At 45.5% G+C, this 16106-nt stretch overlaps 1 protein-coding gene across 1 annotated transcript in view; it reads right to left on the bottom strand.

Annotated features, from left to right (window-relative positions):
- LOC142021853 (syntaxin-binding protein 4-like) overlaps positions 1-16106 on the bottom strand; it is a 103428-nt gene that overhangs the window by 61129 nt on the left and 26193 nt on the right. The window contains exon 2 of the mRNA XM_075011104.1: positions 10007-10080. Within this exon, the coding sequence (XP_074867205.1) occupies positions 10007-10080 (74 nt within the window). The remainder of the gene's footprint in view (positions 1-10006; positions 10081-16106) is intronic.

Here is a 16106-nt window from a genome sequence, read left to right as displayed (position 1 = left end):
AGCAAGCCAGGCGTGCACGCTCAGGGTAAGGACAATTTTCTTCCTTCGCCTATTAATCACCCTTCGCGTTCTGCCCCTTTTGCAAATGATCATGTGATGAAATAAACTGATGGCCTTGGTGTGCACCTTCCTCTGTTGATTTCCTACACAAGCAGGGCTCCCACAGGGATACCTCACAGCGCCTCATGCAAACTGAGGCAAGCAAGGGAATATTCCACCTTTATCTGGCCAAAACATGTTTGCCACCGTTGAGGCTTTAGGAACAGATTTTCAGTGTACACCAACAATTTGTGTCTAGTCTCTGGACACAACAGTATTAATGATCAGTGTGAACCTGGCTTTTATTTAAAATCTTACATGATATGCTCTATGGACAGGCACCATTCTGAACATCTTATTACTCTTCGCTCCTTACCTCACGTCCAACATTTGACTGTAAACTTCCTTAAGGCAGGGATTGTGTCTTTGTGTACATCGCAAGCCCCAGAGCACCATAAAAGTCTAATCTCAGCTCTGGAAGCCGAGAGGCAGAGATATAAAGATACGCCACGATTTTGGAGTGGTGCTGGAGTTATCTTGAACCACCAGCAAGAAACGTAAGCAACATAAGTATGAACCAGATGCCGGACCATCTTCCTGAAACAGACATTTGTAAATAACACTTCTAATTAAATTAACTGGAGATTATCTGCCCTAGCCCAGAGCTTATTGTAAATCACTTATCTCCTTTGCTTGGTCCAGTGAGAAGCCTAGGAACATTTGCAAGGTTCCAAGAAAGAAGGAAGTTTAATGAGCTACCGGGAAGGATGCGTGTTCCAGTCCGAGCCGTGTTGCTGTTGCGATGGACCCATGGCAGTGATGTGGGGAGTGCCAGGGCAGGATGAATCCCATGCGCTTGACTCCCTGCACTCGCTCAGTGGGTGAAGCGTGTGCACACCCTTGGGCACAGCGGGGTACGAGTGCGTCCCCAGGGAGAACCCGCCTTGAGAGATGGCAAGAGGTGGCCATACCACTGTGAGCCTCCTGTGGTGTGGAAAATAGAGGGGGGCCTACGCCACCGTTCCCTTTAAGCTGGGTGCTTGGGTGACTGCTCAGGAGAGATTCCGATTCTGCCCAGCTGCTTAGCAGAGCATCGACTGCTCGGCTTGTGTTTCTGCTGGTGGTGTGCATTCAGGCCTGCCTCAGCGCACATAAAATATTTATTCCGCACATGTATGGAATGTACGTATTGAGGGGAACATCGGCCTATGCCACTGCCTTTACAGCACCAGGGAGTCCACAGACACGTGGTTGTGCCTGCAGAAGTTTACATAGGCCCGTGCTGAAGACAGCCCAAGACTGGATTCAGAGGAAGAAAGCACCTTCAGGGCAGGATCTCAAGAACGGAGCTGCTTTTAGGAAGCTGAGGATTAAATAAATCCAGTGACTTAATTCCTCTCTCACCTCTAGGAAGGGGGCTCGAGTGGAGCCATTTGAGGGAAAACGTACGCATGGAGAAGTTGTGTAAAAATTATTTCGTTTTAGGACATTGTGTTCCCCTTCAATTTCTCTTTAAACATTGACGGAGAATGATCCTCTTGCCCCCAGTCAGTGAGCACAGCGGGATAAACCTCTCTCCTGGGAGAAGGGTGTCCTAGCCTCTTTCTATTTCTAATTAGTAAGAAAACTGGAAGGCCTCCAGTGATTTGTTAAGCATTAACAGCACGCGGAGCACTACGTGAGATACAGCAATGGGAGCGTGACGAGAGCATTTCTTTAATATTTTTTTTCCACTGATCTGATTAGTACTGGCAGGTTTTGTAGAAGACATGGATCAGAAGGATAGCCCTGTTAGTCAGATATTTCAGCGCATAAGCTTTTGTGGGCAAAGAACTGCTTCATCAGATCAGTTAGTCTATAAGGCGTCACAGGTCTTCTTGTTGTTTTTATAGAAGACATGAGTTTCCATTAGACATCTAAATTAATCATGTATTACACACTAGGACAGCAAGGGCTTCTTAGGCATATGGAGTAGCATGGAAGAAAGCACGAGAGAGAAAGGTTGCATTTCACAGCCTCCATCTAAGAGCTCAGCCTGCTACCTGTTTTAACCTCATCCACACTCTGGTCAACATATACCTGTTTAAAATGGACACAGTCAGGTCATTCCGGCCAGAGTTATGTTTTTTTGGTAAAATCTAAGACCAGCGCAAATATTTATTTGATTTTAAACTTTCCAGTGGATTTTTTTTAAGTCTTACAGAGTGTGTCTGTAACCCCAACAAGGCTGCATTAAGAATGGACTACAGGAAGGGGAGGAGCCTGAAAGAGAAACTGACTGAAAACTGAGGTGAAACTGACTACAGGTTGTGCCCCTCAAATCCGACTCCCTCTGCTCCGGCAGTATGTGTGGTCCAGGAGGACTGCAGATGTTCCAGGACGAGAGAGTACCAGGCTGGGGCTGCAGCTGGCAGAGGAATCCCAGTGGGGCTGGGAGATGGACCCCCCACCATGCCCTGCAACAGCACAGGGGCCAAGAGGTAGAGCTCCCCTGCCCCGCAGCAGCAAGAGGGCCAGGAGCCAGAGAACTCCTGCCCAGCAGGAGCATGGAGGCTGGAGCCAGAGGCCACTGCCCCACAGCATGGGGGCCAAAGCCCCCAACCTGCCCTACTACCCAAACCAGCACAGGGGCCAGAGCTCCTCACCTGCCCCATAGGGCCAGGAGACAGAGCCGGATCCACTTGGCAGCCCCACAATAGCTGGGAGCAGGGTGCTGGGGCTGGAGCCCCATGGCAGCCATGGGGAGCCCAGGCTGCGGCCAGAGTCCCAATGGGAGGGAGGCTGGAGTTTTTCTGGGGCAAAGGCCCTAGACCCACCCGGCCTGGCAAATTTTCTCTTTTGGGACCTGTCAGGTCCCAACCATGCTGGATAAATGAGGTGCAACCTCTAGTGTGTTCACATTAAGGGATACGAGCAAAGTACAAAAACTAAAAACAAGCTGCAAGAAATACGAAGTGAATGTTGGAAATCCTTTCCATCTGAATACATTCGGGAGCATGTGCCCTTTGAACAAGCGGCAATGCTAGCCAGTTTACGAAAGAAGTATTGTTAACACTAGCTATTTGACTGAGTTTCTCGCCATAACAGGTGTTTCCCTTAAGAGCCCATCTTCCGGAGTCAATTGTGTAGAAAAGCTTAAGAGGAACCAAAAAGGTTCAAAACAAAACAAACAAACAAAACTCCCCCAAAAGGTAAATAAAATTGGTTTTGATAACCTCATTATTTTAAGGCAGTGTCATGATTGTGGGTTTGGCTCAGGACTGTTCAACCCATGGGGCTGGCGATGTAGCACACAGAACACCAGATGTACCACAGGCTGAAAATTGCTTCCCACCCTGCACAAAGCCTGAAAGACGGGGCTTGCTGCAGCAAACTAGGTGACAAGATGGGATAGTTTTAAAGCCCCCTCTGGCTGCCAGTACAGCCAGGTGGCTGGAATAGCGCCTCTAATCCCTAGACATCCTCTACGAAGTGCGTTCTCACCACACAGCCCAGCTCTCCAGAGTATACAGGCTACCAAACTACTGAATTCACTTCCCCGACACCTGTTCCGCTGTTGCATTTCCACTCCTGCCTAGCAATAAACCTATGCTGACAGTCCCAGCAGCCTCCTTCATGACTTGCAAACCTTTCTCCTGAATCACTAGGGGAACACTTCAGCTTTTACCAGGGGCGAGGGTTGTGATTAACATGCTTGGAGAAGACAACTCTCCCTCCTGTGAGTATATGGAGCTCTTTGGCTGTGTCTACATGACAGTCTAAACTCGAAATAAACTATGCAATTTCGGCTACGCAAATTGCACAGCTTATTTCAAGTGTAGTTGGAAATAAAGGGCTATTTCGAGGCATTCCTTACTCCTCCTGCGAGGAAGACTAAAGGGATGCCAAAAGAGCACACCCGTTTCAGAGACTTATTTCAAAATAACAGGCGCTATTCAAAGACACAGAGTAGCTATTTCGGGATACCGAGGTATTCCATAATAGTTCTGCTGCGTAGACATGACTCTCACACTAAGGATGAGGGCAACAGTCCACCACGCAACCTCCTACACAATATCTAGAAATATAACCAGGAGAAATTACACAAAAGTCTGGCTCAAAATAACGTCAAATGAGGTATTTGCTGAACATTACAACCCTGGTGTAACAGAGAGGTAGGCGTGTTAGTCTGTATCTTAAACCACACAGCTGTCCTGTGGCATTTTAAAGACTAAATAATTCACTAGGTGATGAACTTTGGTGGGGCAGACCCACTTCTTCCGATCTGCAGGTTGTGCATCAGCTACGGACTCGATACGCCCCTAGAAGAGAGTCTTCTGCAACATGTGTATTCCAGCAGTGCCTCTGTTTAGGTACAGAAAGAGAAAACCTGTAATCACTCATTTCTCCCTTGTGTCCACGACTCAATTGTAATAATGGTTTAATATAGCTAGAGTATCTACAAATCCTCCTTCATCCCCAACAATGTCAGCAGAAAATCCAATCTGGTTATTAAAAAAGGAAAAAAAAAATCAGTGATTACTCACAGTGCTGGTCTCAGACACGTTCAAACTTGGATGGGCAAAAAACATTTGAGGTAACTCCATGATCGGCAAAAATCAGCCTTCTACCCCTGACCTCCCTCAAAACCACCCCCTCTCCCATGCGCTCCCCCTACACACACACACACACACTTTAGAATCACAAGCAAAGATCTGAAGAATTGCAAGGGGCTATGTCTGCCTCTTGCACTGGAAAGATCGATTCCCCCGCACACTGTCCCTGATTCGGGCAGTGAGACACTGAAGATAGGGATATGCAGCTCGTCCTAATGCAGCTGAAATTGCATCAGCTACAGATTTGACACACCCCTAGAAGAGAGTCTTCTGCAAAGTGTACAAACCAGTCTAAAGGGCCAGATTGCGCTCCAGCTCAAGCCCTATTTCTACTCTCAGATAAGACATGTCCAGGCAAAAGGATCCTACCATTGCAAAATCCTTAACAGGCTGCTCCGCTGCTCACAGCGCCAGTGGAGGGAGGAGCGAAGGACGCAGCACACATGACAGAATGGAAATTACAGAGCTGAATGTGGCCAAGGCCAAAACAGGCAGGTGGGAAATGCAGCAGCAAAGAAGGACAAGCAAGAAGTCACCTGAGTTGCTGAGCAGGGTAAGAAACACTATAGAAAGGAGCATCTGGAGAGGAGGCAGGTGTCTTTCGCAAGATGGGTTAAAAGCAAATGAAAAAGGGACATCCCCCAATGGCACGCAAAGGAAGAACTCGCTCTCAAAAGCAAGGAGAATTTTGTTATCTAGTGATGCGTAAAGATCCCCGAAATACACTGTGCCAACTCCGGTTACTTTATTACCAATCTCATGATACTGGTGACCTTCTTATTGGCCCAACTTTTAGAGTTGGACAATTGCAAGAGTCTCAGTTTCCATTTAAAAACAAAACAAATAATAAATACAGGCCCATACGCAGGTGGGCACAAACACCACCCCCAGGTCCAGTTTCTCTCCCTTCTTCCCTGCTGCTCTGCGCAGGGAGGAGCCTGCACGGCATGATGGAGAAACTCAAGGAACCCTGGGAACGGTAGTTACTTGGCCAACTCCCTGCCTAGAAAACTGGCCCAGGAGCAAGGAAGGGACTACATTTCCCAGCATGCCCTTGGCTGCTAGCAAGAGGAAGGGGAGGAGGACAAGATCCCAGAAGGTAATTTCTATAAAACCCTTATTACTGTATAAAACGTTAGTATGTGTGGCAAGGGCTCCTCTTACCTGGGCCACTGTTCAGCTCACTCTCTCACCAGGGGCTGGGGCTTGCAACAAGTCTCTGTGGCAGAGAGTCCAGCCTCTGCTCCTGGGACTCCCTCCTCTGTTGTGCTTGACCCAAAGCTGGTCTGCCTGGTTCTCAACTTCCGTTCGCTTGCTCTGTCTCTCCTTCTGTCCTCCCACCCTCTCCCCAACCTTTCAGCTGTGGAGGGTTTTTAAAGGCCTCCATCAAGCCAGCAATGGAGTCAGCTGGCCGCAACTGGGCTGAACCGGCTCCCTCCCAGCTGCTTGTAATTGCCCTGCTGCTCTCTGCTTGTATTTAGCATGTCTTTTCCTCTTTGGGCTGCCCTTCTACCATTCTGCTGGGGCTCTCTGGTTCGACCCTGCCATGTATGTTATAACAAAATCACTTTACCAATTGCTGTTTCCACTCAAATTGCTCATTAACCTCTCTTATGCACACCCACTGCATGACTATTTTGAACTCCTTCACATTTAAAAAAATTGCAGTCCAAAAAAGCAGCCACCCCCCGCCCCAAAATTCCTGCTTACAAGCCTGAAATATCTACTCCCTATGGCTGCAGAGGGAATCTGGAGACTGTGAAGCAACTCAACTCTGTGGTTCCAAAACCACGTTGTTCTGAACCATCCACATATCCTGATGTTTGCTATTATTTAAATTATGATTTTAAGCCAATCTCATGATTTGGGGGTGCACGAGTCATGATTGTTGAATGCTCGCAGTTGGCAGTAATGGCAACGTACTGATTTGTGAATGAAGTTAAGCATGCTCACAAACTGTGGTGTTGCAAAGATTTAAGTTATAGGCCTGTGCGAACAGAGTTTGTCTGGAGCGGATGTTAAAACCATAAAAGGGATGCAATCAATTCAAAATCATGAATTGCTAATAAAGGTTTGTTTGACCTGAAGTGTGCTACTGAGAATGTCTTCTAGAGAAGGAAAAGAATTTTTAAATTCTGTTTTACACATCCTTGCACGTGGGCTCAGTCAATTTTGCCTTTCCTTTGGCTTGAACAAAGATAGTCAATGGCAATCATTTCCCTGATATTGAGCATCCATTTCACTTTCAGAGTCTCAGTGCAGCAACGTTAGAGAGTGATACGCTGCAGGGCAATGTTAACTTGAAAACCAACTGTGTCGTGGAAAGGGCATTGTTTGTAATTTGTGGAGACACTTCTATGGGCCTTTTAGGTTGTAGAAGGACAGACTTATCTTAACCCAACTTATATTTGGGCCAGTACTAAATTGACAGTGCCCCTTTAATTGTGATGTCATCGATGTCCCAGTATAATGCTTATTAAGTCAGATTTAGGGGCTGAGAATCCAGCCTATTTTGGATCGCTTTAATCTTTCTTTTCTGGCAAAGATCCTGGACTTGGTACTGGGGTCCTGATGCCTCCTCTTTTGCAGAGAAAAGGCTCTGTCGGAAATTCAAGGTCAGGGAGACCTTAGAATGACCCAGACAACATGTGTGTGAGGTTCTTTATGGTACATTTCAGAATTCAACCACTGGAGTTGCTCTTTTGCACCTAACCCTGTTCCCTCCTGTGCCACGGGAAAAAAATCCCCAGCCCCATAATCTCAGAGAGCTCCTGCGTCTTCATCTGCACTATGGATCAAAGGGTAAGCTGTTTGTTTGGTCTAGCTGTTACGATCCCCAGTGGCTTTCAGTGAAACTCAGCAAGCAGGTGCCAAACAGCCACTGAGGTCTGTTGGATCAGGCACCAAACAGAAACAGATGACTTGGATTCTAGCCCCTGCCCTGCCCCAATTGCTGTGTGATTTTGGGCGTTTTCTAGCTGAACTGTACTCTGTAAGGACTAACCATTACCGTTGCCCAGGTTGTGATCAGCTGTTCACAGTTGTGTGGTTGCTGCCTGTTAATGCACAGCTCTGGTGTTCATCCCAGCCTTAGGATTGTGGCCTTTCACCCTGTCCTGGGACACTGAGGAGCAGACGCCTAAGCTGACAACATTTAGTTATGTTTCTCTTGCTCCCTCTGCTGCTCGTCCTGTCTGACTTCTTTTCTGTCTGAGATGTGGGACAGGTGGCAGGTGAGCCACATACAGCTTAGTTCTAAGAAGATCAAGGTGTAGATAATTGGATTGCAGCTTTTCTGAGAGAGGCTGCTTATCTTGCACTTGCCACTCGTTAACGATTCCTAATTAAAAGTTAGGATTTTAGGAGCCACATAGCAGCTGGTTTGGACTTTCATTTGGGATCGTGTGAGTGTCAGGTTAAAGCTGCTGACCAGCTCAAGTGCTTTGCTCTGATCCGTTACACTTATCTAAGTCTGGACTAACACTTACACCATTGCTTTGCATGGTGACAAGTATCAGAGGGGTAGCCGTGTTAGTCTGTATCTACAGAAACAACGGGAAGACCTGTGGCACCTTAGACTAACAGATTTTTTGGAGCATAAACTTTTGTGAACCACTTTGCCAGATGCACCTGATGAAGTGGGCCTTTGCCCACAAAAGCTTATGTTCTGAAAAATCTGTTAGTCTATAAAATGCTACAGGTCTTCTCATTGTTTTTACTTATATCCACATACTCACTCTGGGATTACACCAGGGTCAGAATTAGGCCCATGACTAGGTTAAGAATTAAGGATATCATAATCACCCACAAGCAGACTCAAACTGGGACCTGTAGAGCTTAATACAGGAGCCTCTAGAGTTTGAGCTCAAAGTCAATTGGTGCTCAGCTCAGAGGAGACTCGTTCTGTCTCTCTGTAAGTGGTCTAGGTGTGGCTATATGGGACAGCGAACCCCACTCCCAGGTGTGTGCGTTACAGTATGAGTCACAGACTTGTCTCTCTATTCCAAAGCATACTTTGAGCCCTGCAGAACTATCATAATCAACAAGCACCATGGGCTCAGCGCTCGTTGGTGTCTGACACCTCTCTCGCTATTTCCTTCCATCTTTCCCTGTCCAGTGCAGAGTGGCTTAGTTTCTGTAGACTAGCTCTGCACCAATCTACTATTATCATCTATCCATTCTCTGTGGGGTCTGCCTCTCCTATTCGAACTGTCCCCTATGACGAATACCAGGGTCTTGATTTTTTGTTTGTCATTCATTCTGCAAAGATGTCCAAACAGCTGTAACTTGCACTGTTTAACCTTCTGCAGTAGGTTCTCTTTCAGCTGTATCTTCCTATATAGTTCCTTGTTGCTGATCTTCCGCATCCATCCTACTCTCAGGATCTTTCAATAACAACTCCTCTCGAACGCCAGTATTCGTCTCTTTGAATCTTTCGTTATCACCCATGTCTCACATCCGTACAACATGCTGCCGAATACACACGTTTTCAAGATGTTCAGCTTCGTTCCTAAGGTAATTGCCGTTGCTCTTGCTTTGACTTTCCTGTAGAACTAGCTAAGAACTAACTTTAGTACTGTACGTTATAGTCTTGCAATGACTTTATTGCTCTCACTTCTGGGCTGAAAGAGCATTTTTTGTTTGACTGGTTATTTTTTAAATGTGCTGCTTAGCTTGGATGAGTTTACCTGGCTGTAAGTCATGTACCAAATGATCCATCATTCATCCCAATAACAAGGGCCATTTCTACACTTCCTTTGGAAGTGGCATCCTAATACATGGACCGAAAGATGCTAATGAGGCGCGGATGCAACTTCCCTGCGCCTCACTAGCATAACGTCAAGTCTTCCGGACTCCAAAACACCGTGTAGAAGTGCAGCCCAGATGCATCTGACAAAGCGGGTCTTTACCCACGAAAGCTTATGCTCCAAAATATCTGTTAGTCTATAAGGTTCCACAGGGCTTCTTGTTGTTCTCGAAGATACAGGCTAACACGGCGACCTCTCTGATACTTGTCACCAGTGGGTAAGTTATTCGTCTCCAGCTGGCCATTCAAAAAGGGAGGTGAACAAAACAATCAACGGACATTTAAGAAAACCTGGGCCTAAGTGATTTGTTCAAAGTGACCCAGGACATTTGTGGCAGAGTAGAACCCAAGGCTTATCATTCCTTCCCACATATTAACCACAAGAGCACCACTGTCTTAAGGGAATAGTTGCCTTACACCCTCCAAAAGCAGCTCAGAAGAAGGCACAGCCTTCTGTATTGCACCTGCATGAGGAGACAGCCACTCGAGAGGCTGGAAGCTTAGCGTGACGGTACATTCTCTCCAGTACCCCGGGGTGATGCTTGCAAATACGCAAAGTACTCACCCAGCCCATTTGCACAGTCATAGAAATCAAAGCAATGCACGGTTCGATCCATTCCATGTGGTCCCATCAAAGTCCTGGAAGAAAGACCAGACAGAGTTTGAAGAGGCTAGAACTAATAACACACACACACACACACACAAAGAGCGAGCGAGCGAGAGAGAGAGAGGGAGAGAGAGAGAGAAACCCGCATTCCACCCAGACAACCTCTGCCCATAAAACCATCTAAAAACACACAGCTTCCAAAGACACAAACCACTGCAAGAGGTGCATGCTGACAGAGGGCAAAAATAAAACGTCACAAAGCTGGATAGAAGCTAACATGTATATACACACCCAGACGTGGATGGACAGATAGACATACACACACACACACACTGCATGTTTGTGTTCTCAATGACACCACTGTCCATATGGAATAACACCACTCTGGCCAGTGGATTTATTCCAGAGATGCATCAGTATACAAATAAGATGCAAATTTGAACCAATGGTCCAATACCTTTACTGTCAAAAACAGTTTAAATAGGCTTGTTATGTAATGAAGGAATTTAGATGAGATTTCAGCTCCAGCATTTAAAAAGACCACACACGCCCCGCCGCCCCAACACGGGTCAAATCAGACCTGACTGGAGAATGGCAATTCTATTTTGTGACAACTTTTGACATTTTTGTTCAAACATTTTCACCTTGAGTGAAAGCAGCTCACACTCTAGTCAGACAGGTAGCACGCTTGCTCGTGAGAGCCAAACTTAACTCTGGGTCAGAGCTTTTCACTCCAGGGTACCCCAAATAGACAGATCGAGGAGTTGAACCTAGTCTCCCACATCCCAGGCTGGTGTCCAACTCACCAAGCTAGAATCTCTCATGCTTCCCCCACCCCCACACGCCATACAAGTGAGGAAGCTCACAATCTCAATGAGCAGGAGGTCAAACTAGAGGATCACAATGGTCCCTTCTGACCATACACCAGGGATTCCCAACCTATGTGTTGGGACCCAAACATGGGTCGCAATTAGATTTGTTAAGGGTCACCAACAGCTCGGAGCTGCACGTGGCTCTCAAAGAAGCCATTTGCAGCTCCTTAACACTGCCACATCCAGCAGCTATCGCTATCAATAGAGAAGCAATCACTCATTACAAAGACAGCTTCTCCACCTTTGCTATTCATAGCCACCCCAGGCAGGCCACTTAATAAACTTTTGCAGTAAGTAATCTTCACCTCCTCTCCACCCTTGGGTCACCAAGTCTTCCTGAATTGTCAAAATGGGTGCTGGCCTGGAAGAGGTTGGGAACCACTACCGTAAAGGCTATGAGACTCTCCCACCCCATCTCCTTCTCAACAACCAATACACAGAAACCAGTCTATCTTTGCTTGGCTTGGATGAAATTTCATTCTAGCAAAAACATTCTGACCATCCCTAATTAAAAAAAAACACAGATGCTCTAAGAGCCCCTAAAGTCTGGAGCGCCCATCCTCAGACAACCAAGCAAGTAAGTGCGACCCAACATTAAGTAGAAACACAAAACATATTAACCAAGTAACTTCAAAACACTTTGGCAGGGACAAGAGGCCTTGCACCTTCGCTAGTGCCACTGACTTCCCCCAGACATATACATAGAGATCCAGCCTTTCTGACATTTCAGCTAGATCTAAATAAGGTCACCTGGGCATACCATCAATCCAGTACCTCAATATGGACAATGCTACACCCATACATTGCACTGCAAGAGATTAGGGTAGACAGATTCCCACCCCTAGGCCCCACATAGTTTAAGACCCCACCATGAAGGTTTTTGAGAGACTTTTGGGGCAGGATTGACTGGTGTTTTCCTCAATCCTTCCTATCAAAGGTAGAGACAGGTGCATCCTGGAGGTGAATGCCTGGCTGCAAGGATAGTGTCACCAGGAGCTCTTTGGCTTACTCGATCACGGGATGCTATTCCAAGAAGGACTGCCAAGTGGGGATGCGATTCACCTTTCAAGGAGTGGAAGGCCGTATTTGGATCAAGACCAGCTAACCTAGTGAAGAGGGCTTTCAACTAGGTTCGACGGGGCAGATGACCAAAGCCCACAGGTAAGTTAAAAACCTGGAGACCTTGGAGTTGGGTTGGAAATGGTGGGGATCATGGGATATAATAGCAGAGAAAAGAGAGGGACAAGGCAGAACTGGAAGGCAAAGTAAATTAATATATTAGATGCCTATATACAAATGCAAGACGTATGGGTAATAAGCAGGAAGAACTTGAAGTCCTAATAAATAAAGACAGCTATGACATAACTGGTATCACAGAGACTTGGTGGGATAATACACACGGTTGGAATACTGGTATAGAAGGGTACAGCTTACTCAGGAAGGAGAGGAAGGGTCAACAGGGAGGAGGTGTTGCCTTATACATTAAAAATGTGCACACCTGGACTGAGGTGGAGATGGCTGCAGGAGACACATGTTGAAAGTCTCTGGATTAGCTTAAAAGGGGTGAAAAACAAGCACAACGTTATGCTAGGGATCTACTACAGACCACCTACCCAGGTAGAAGAGGTAGATGAGGCTTTTTGTAAGCAACTAATAAAATCATCCAAAGCGCAGGACTTCAACTATCAAGACCTATGTTGGGAAACTAACACAGCAAGGCACAGACTATGCAGAAAGTTCTTGGACTGCAGTGACAACAATTTTTTTTATTTCAGAAGGTGGAAAAAGCTACTGGGGGGAAACAGGTGAGAATCTGAGAACAGTGACTTCAACAAACTGGGAGGAACCAGCTGAGAATCTGAAGTTGGAAGGCAGCTTGGGGGAAGTAACCATGAAATCACGGAGTTCATGATTCTAAGAAATGGTGAAAGGGAGAACAGCAAAATAAAGACAATGGATTTCAGGAAAGCAGATTTTGGTAACCTCAGAGAGCTCGTAGGTAATGTCTCATGGGAAGCAAGACTAAGAGGAAAAACAACTGAAGAGAGTTGGCAGTTTTTCAAAAGGACATTATCCAGCGCCCAAAAGCAAACAATACCAATGCATAGGACAGATGGAAAGTCTGGTAAAAGAACACCCTGGCTTAGCCAGCAGGTCTTGCATGATCTCAAAGTCAAAAAGGAGTTATATAAAATGTGGAAATCAGGAGACATCACAAAGGATGAATATAAACAAACAATACATGTATGCAGGAGCCAGACTGGAAAGGCAAAGGCATAAAATGAGCTCAGACAAGCTAGACACATAAAGGGTAACAAGAAGACATTCTATAAATGTATTAGAAGCAAGAGGAAGACCAAGGACAGGGTAGGCCCACTGCTCGGTGAAGAGGGAGAAACAATTACCAGGAAACTTGGAAATGGCAGAGGTGCTTAATGACTTCCTTCACCAAAAAGTCTGATGCAGAAATGCCTAACGTAGTGAACGCTAGCGGGAAAGAGACAGGTTTAGAGGATAAAATAAAAAAGGACAAGTTAAAATTACTTAGAAAAATTTGATGTCTGCAAGTCAGCAGGGCCTGATGAAATGCATCCTAGAATACTCAAGGAGCTTTAAAGGTGGTATTGGAACCTTTAGCTAACATCTTTGAAAAGTCCTGGAAGTCGGCAGAGATTCCAGAAAACTGGAAAAGGGCAAATATAGTACCCATCTATAAAAAGGCAAAAAAGAACAATCCAGGAAACTACAGACCAGTCAGTTTAAGTTCTGTGTTGGGAAAGATCATGGAGGAAGCAATTAAGGAACTCACCTACAAACATCTGGAAGAAAATAAGGTAATAGGTAACAGCCAGCATGGATTTGTAAAGAACAAATCATGCCAGACCAATCCAATAGCTTTTTTTGACAGCATAATAAGTCGTGTGGATAAGGGAGAAGTGGTGGGCATGGTATACCTACACTTTAGTAAGGCACTTGATACGGTCTCGCATGATCTTCTCATCAATAAACTGGGCAAATACAACGTAGTTGGGGCTATTAGAAGGTGGGTACAAAACTGGCTGGATATCTGGTCTCAGAGTAGTTATTAATGTTTTGCAGTCAAGCTGAAAGGGCATAACAAATGGGTTTCCGCAGGAGTCTGTTTTGGGACCAGTTCTATTCAATATCTTCATCAGCAACTTAGATATTGGCATAGAGAATATGCTTATTAAGTTTGCAGATGATACCAAGCTGGGAGCGGTTGCAGCTGCTCTGCAGGATACAGTCATAATTCAAAATGATCTGGACAAACTGGAGAAATGGTCTGAGGTAAACAGGATGAAGTTTAATAAAGACAAATGCAAAGTACCACAGTTAGGAAGAAACAATCAGCTTCATACATATAGAATGCGAAGTGACCATCTAGGAAGGAGTACTGCAGAAAGGTATTTAGGAGTCATAGTGGACCACAAGCTAAATATGAGTCAACAGCATGATGCTGTTGCAAAAAAAGCAAACATGATTCTGGGATGCATTAACAGGAGTGTCGTGAGCAAGACACGGGAAGTCATTCTTTCGCTCTGCTCAGCTCTCTTTAGGCCTCAGTTAGAGTATTGTGTCCAGTTCTGGGCAACATATCAAAAAAGGTGTGGAGAAATTGGAGAAGGTCCAGAGAAGAGCAGCAAGAATGATTAAAGGTCAAGAGAACATGAGCTGAGGGAAGACTGAAAGAACTGGGCTTGTTTAGTTGAGAAAAGAGAAGATTTAGAGGGGACATGATGGCAGTGTTCAAGTAACTAAAAGAGGGTTATGAGGAGGGGGGAGAAAATTGTTCCCCTTGGCCTCTGAGGCTAGGACAAGAAGCAATGGGCTTAAACTGCAGCAAGGGAGGTTTAGGTTGGACATTAGGAAAAACTTCCTAATTGTCGGGGTGGTTAAACACTGGAAAAAATTTCTTAGGGAGGCTGTGGAATCTCCATCACTGGAGCTATTTAAGAGCAGGTTAGATAGACACCTATCCAGGATGGTCTAGACGGTGCTCGGTCCTGCTGTGAGGGCAGGGGACTGGACTCGATGACCTCTCGAGGTCCCTTCCAGTTCTAGCGTTCCATGATTCTGTGACTTCAGAGGAAGCAGAAGCAGGCCAATGCTCAACACTTCTGAAAGAGCTGCCTTTAATTTATTTAAAGATAACTTAGAGTTGTGGAGTGCCTCGGTATTAGGTTCAACTTGCCCCAGAAATACAGGTTTTTTAATTTGGATCATGAAAGCCCTGCACAGAATCACTTAAAATATGGTCCCTTCTCTTCTCCTGCCCTTGGGATACTTTCTCTACAACATGAGAGTTAGTGGATTTTAACCCAACAAGACACCAGTGTCCACATATTCTAGATGACAACCTGATACCAGGACCTCTCCAGTTCAGCCTTTCTCCATGCATTCCACCATTCCCAAAGTTCACATTGAAGGAAAATTTAGAGTTTCACGATTCAGTATCAGAGTTTCCATAGGCTGGGCTCAGCAAAAAGACAAAATTAGACGAAGGATAGCCCATTAACGGGATCTAAACCCAACAGTTTACGAGAAGAGTAACTAAGTACTTTCCTGCAGCTCAGAACTGAACCTTAGAGATCATAATATCCAAAAATAACTCTTCCATCAAATTTTACATTCCAGTCAAAAGGCCTTCATCCCTCCTACTTCGGTTGCACATTTAATCCTATGGAATATTTTACATATTCAAGGCACTAGATGAATATCAAGGGCCAATTCCTCATCTAGTGGAAGAATAGTTCCACATACTTCAATGGAGCTACACTAATTTACTTCAGCAGAACACGGGGCCCTAATTAAGCATATTAGAGTTACTATGCAGAATTTTCAGCTACTTGGACAGAGGCCTGAGGAAACAACATTATTAACAAACAGGGAAGTAACTTTGAAGTCAAACTCAAATGTAATATCAGGAGAGGAGTTTCAGAAAACGGGACTAGCTGATTACCCCATACTGTTCCCTAAATCTGATCCTCGCCAAACAGTGGAATACATTAATGAAAACCCAAATGCACACAGTGTTGGCGTTAGAGGGAACAAGTTATCTGACCGTACAAAATGCAAAACAAAGGAGCAGAGAAGGCTGATTTCGGAGCAAGTAATCCTGAGCACAAGACAGTCCCACAGTAAGTGTGCAAGACTTCCCAAAAGCT

Source organism: Carettochelys insculpta, chromosome 16 (assembly GCF_033958435.1).
Source record: "Carettochelys insculpta isolate YL-2023 chromosome 16, ASM3395843v1, whole genome shotgun sequence".
Lineage (NCBI taxonomy): Eukaryota > Metazoa > Chordata > Testudines > Carettochelyidae > Carettochelys > Carettochelys insculpta.
Note: the sequence above shows the minus strand (reverse complement) of the source record. Positions and strands in the feature narration are given on the sequence as shown.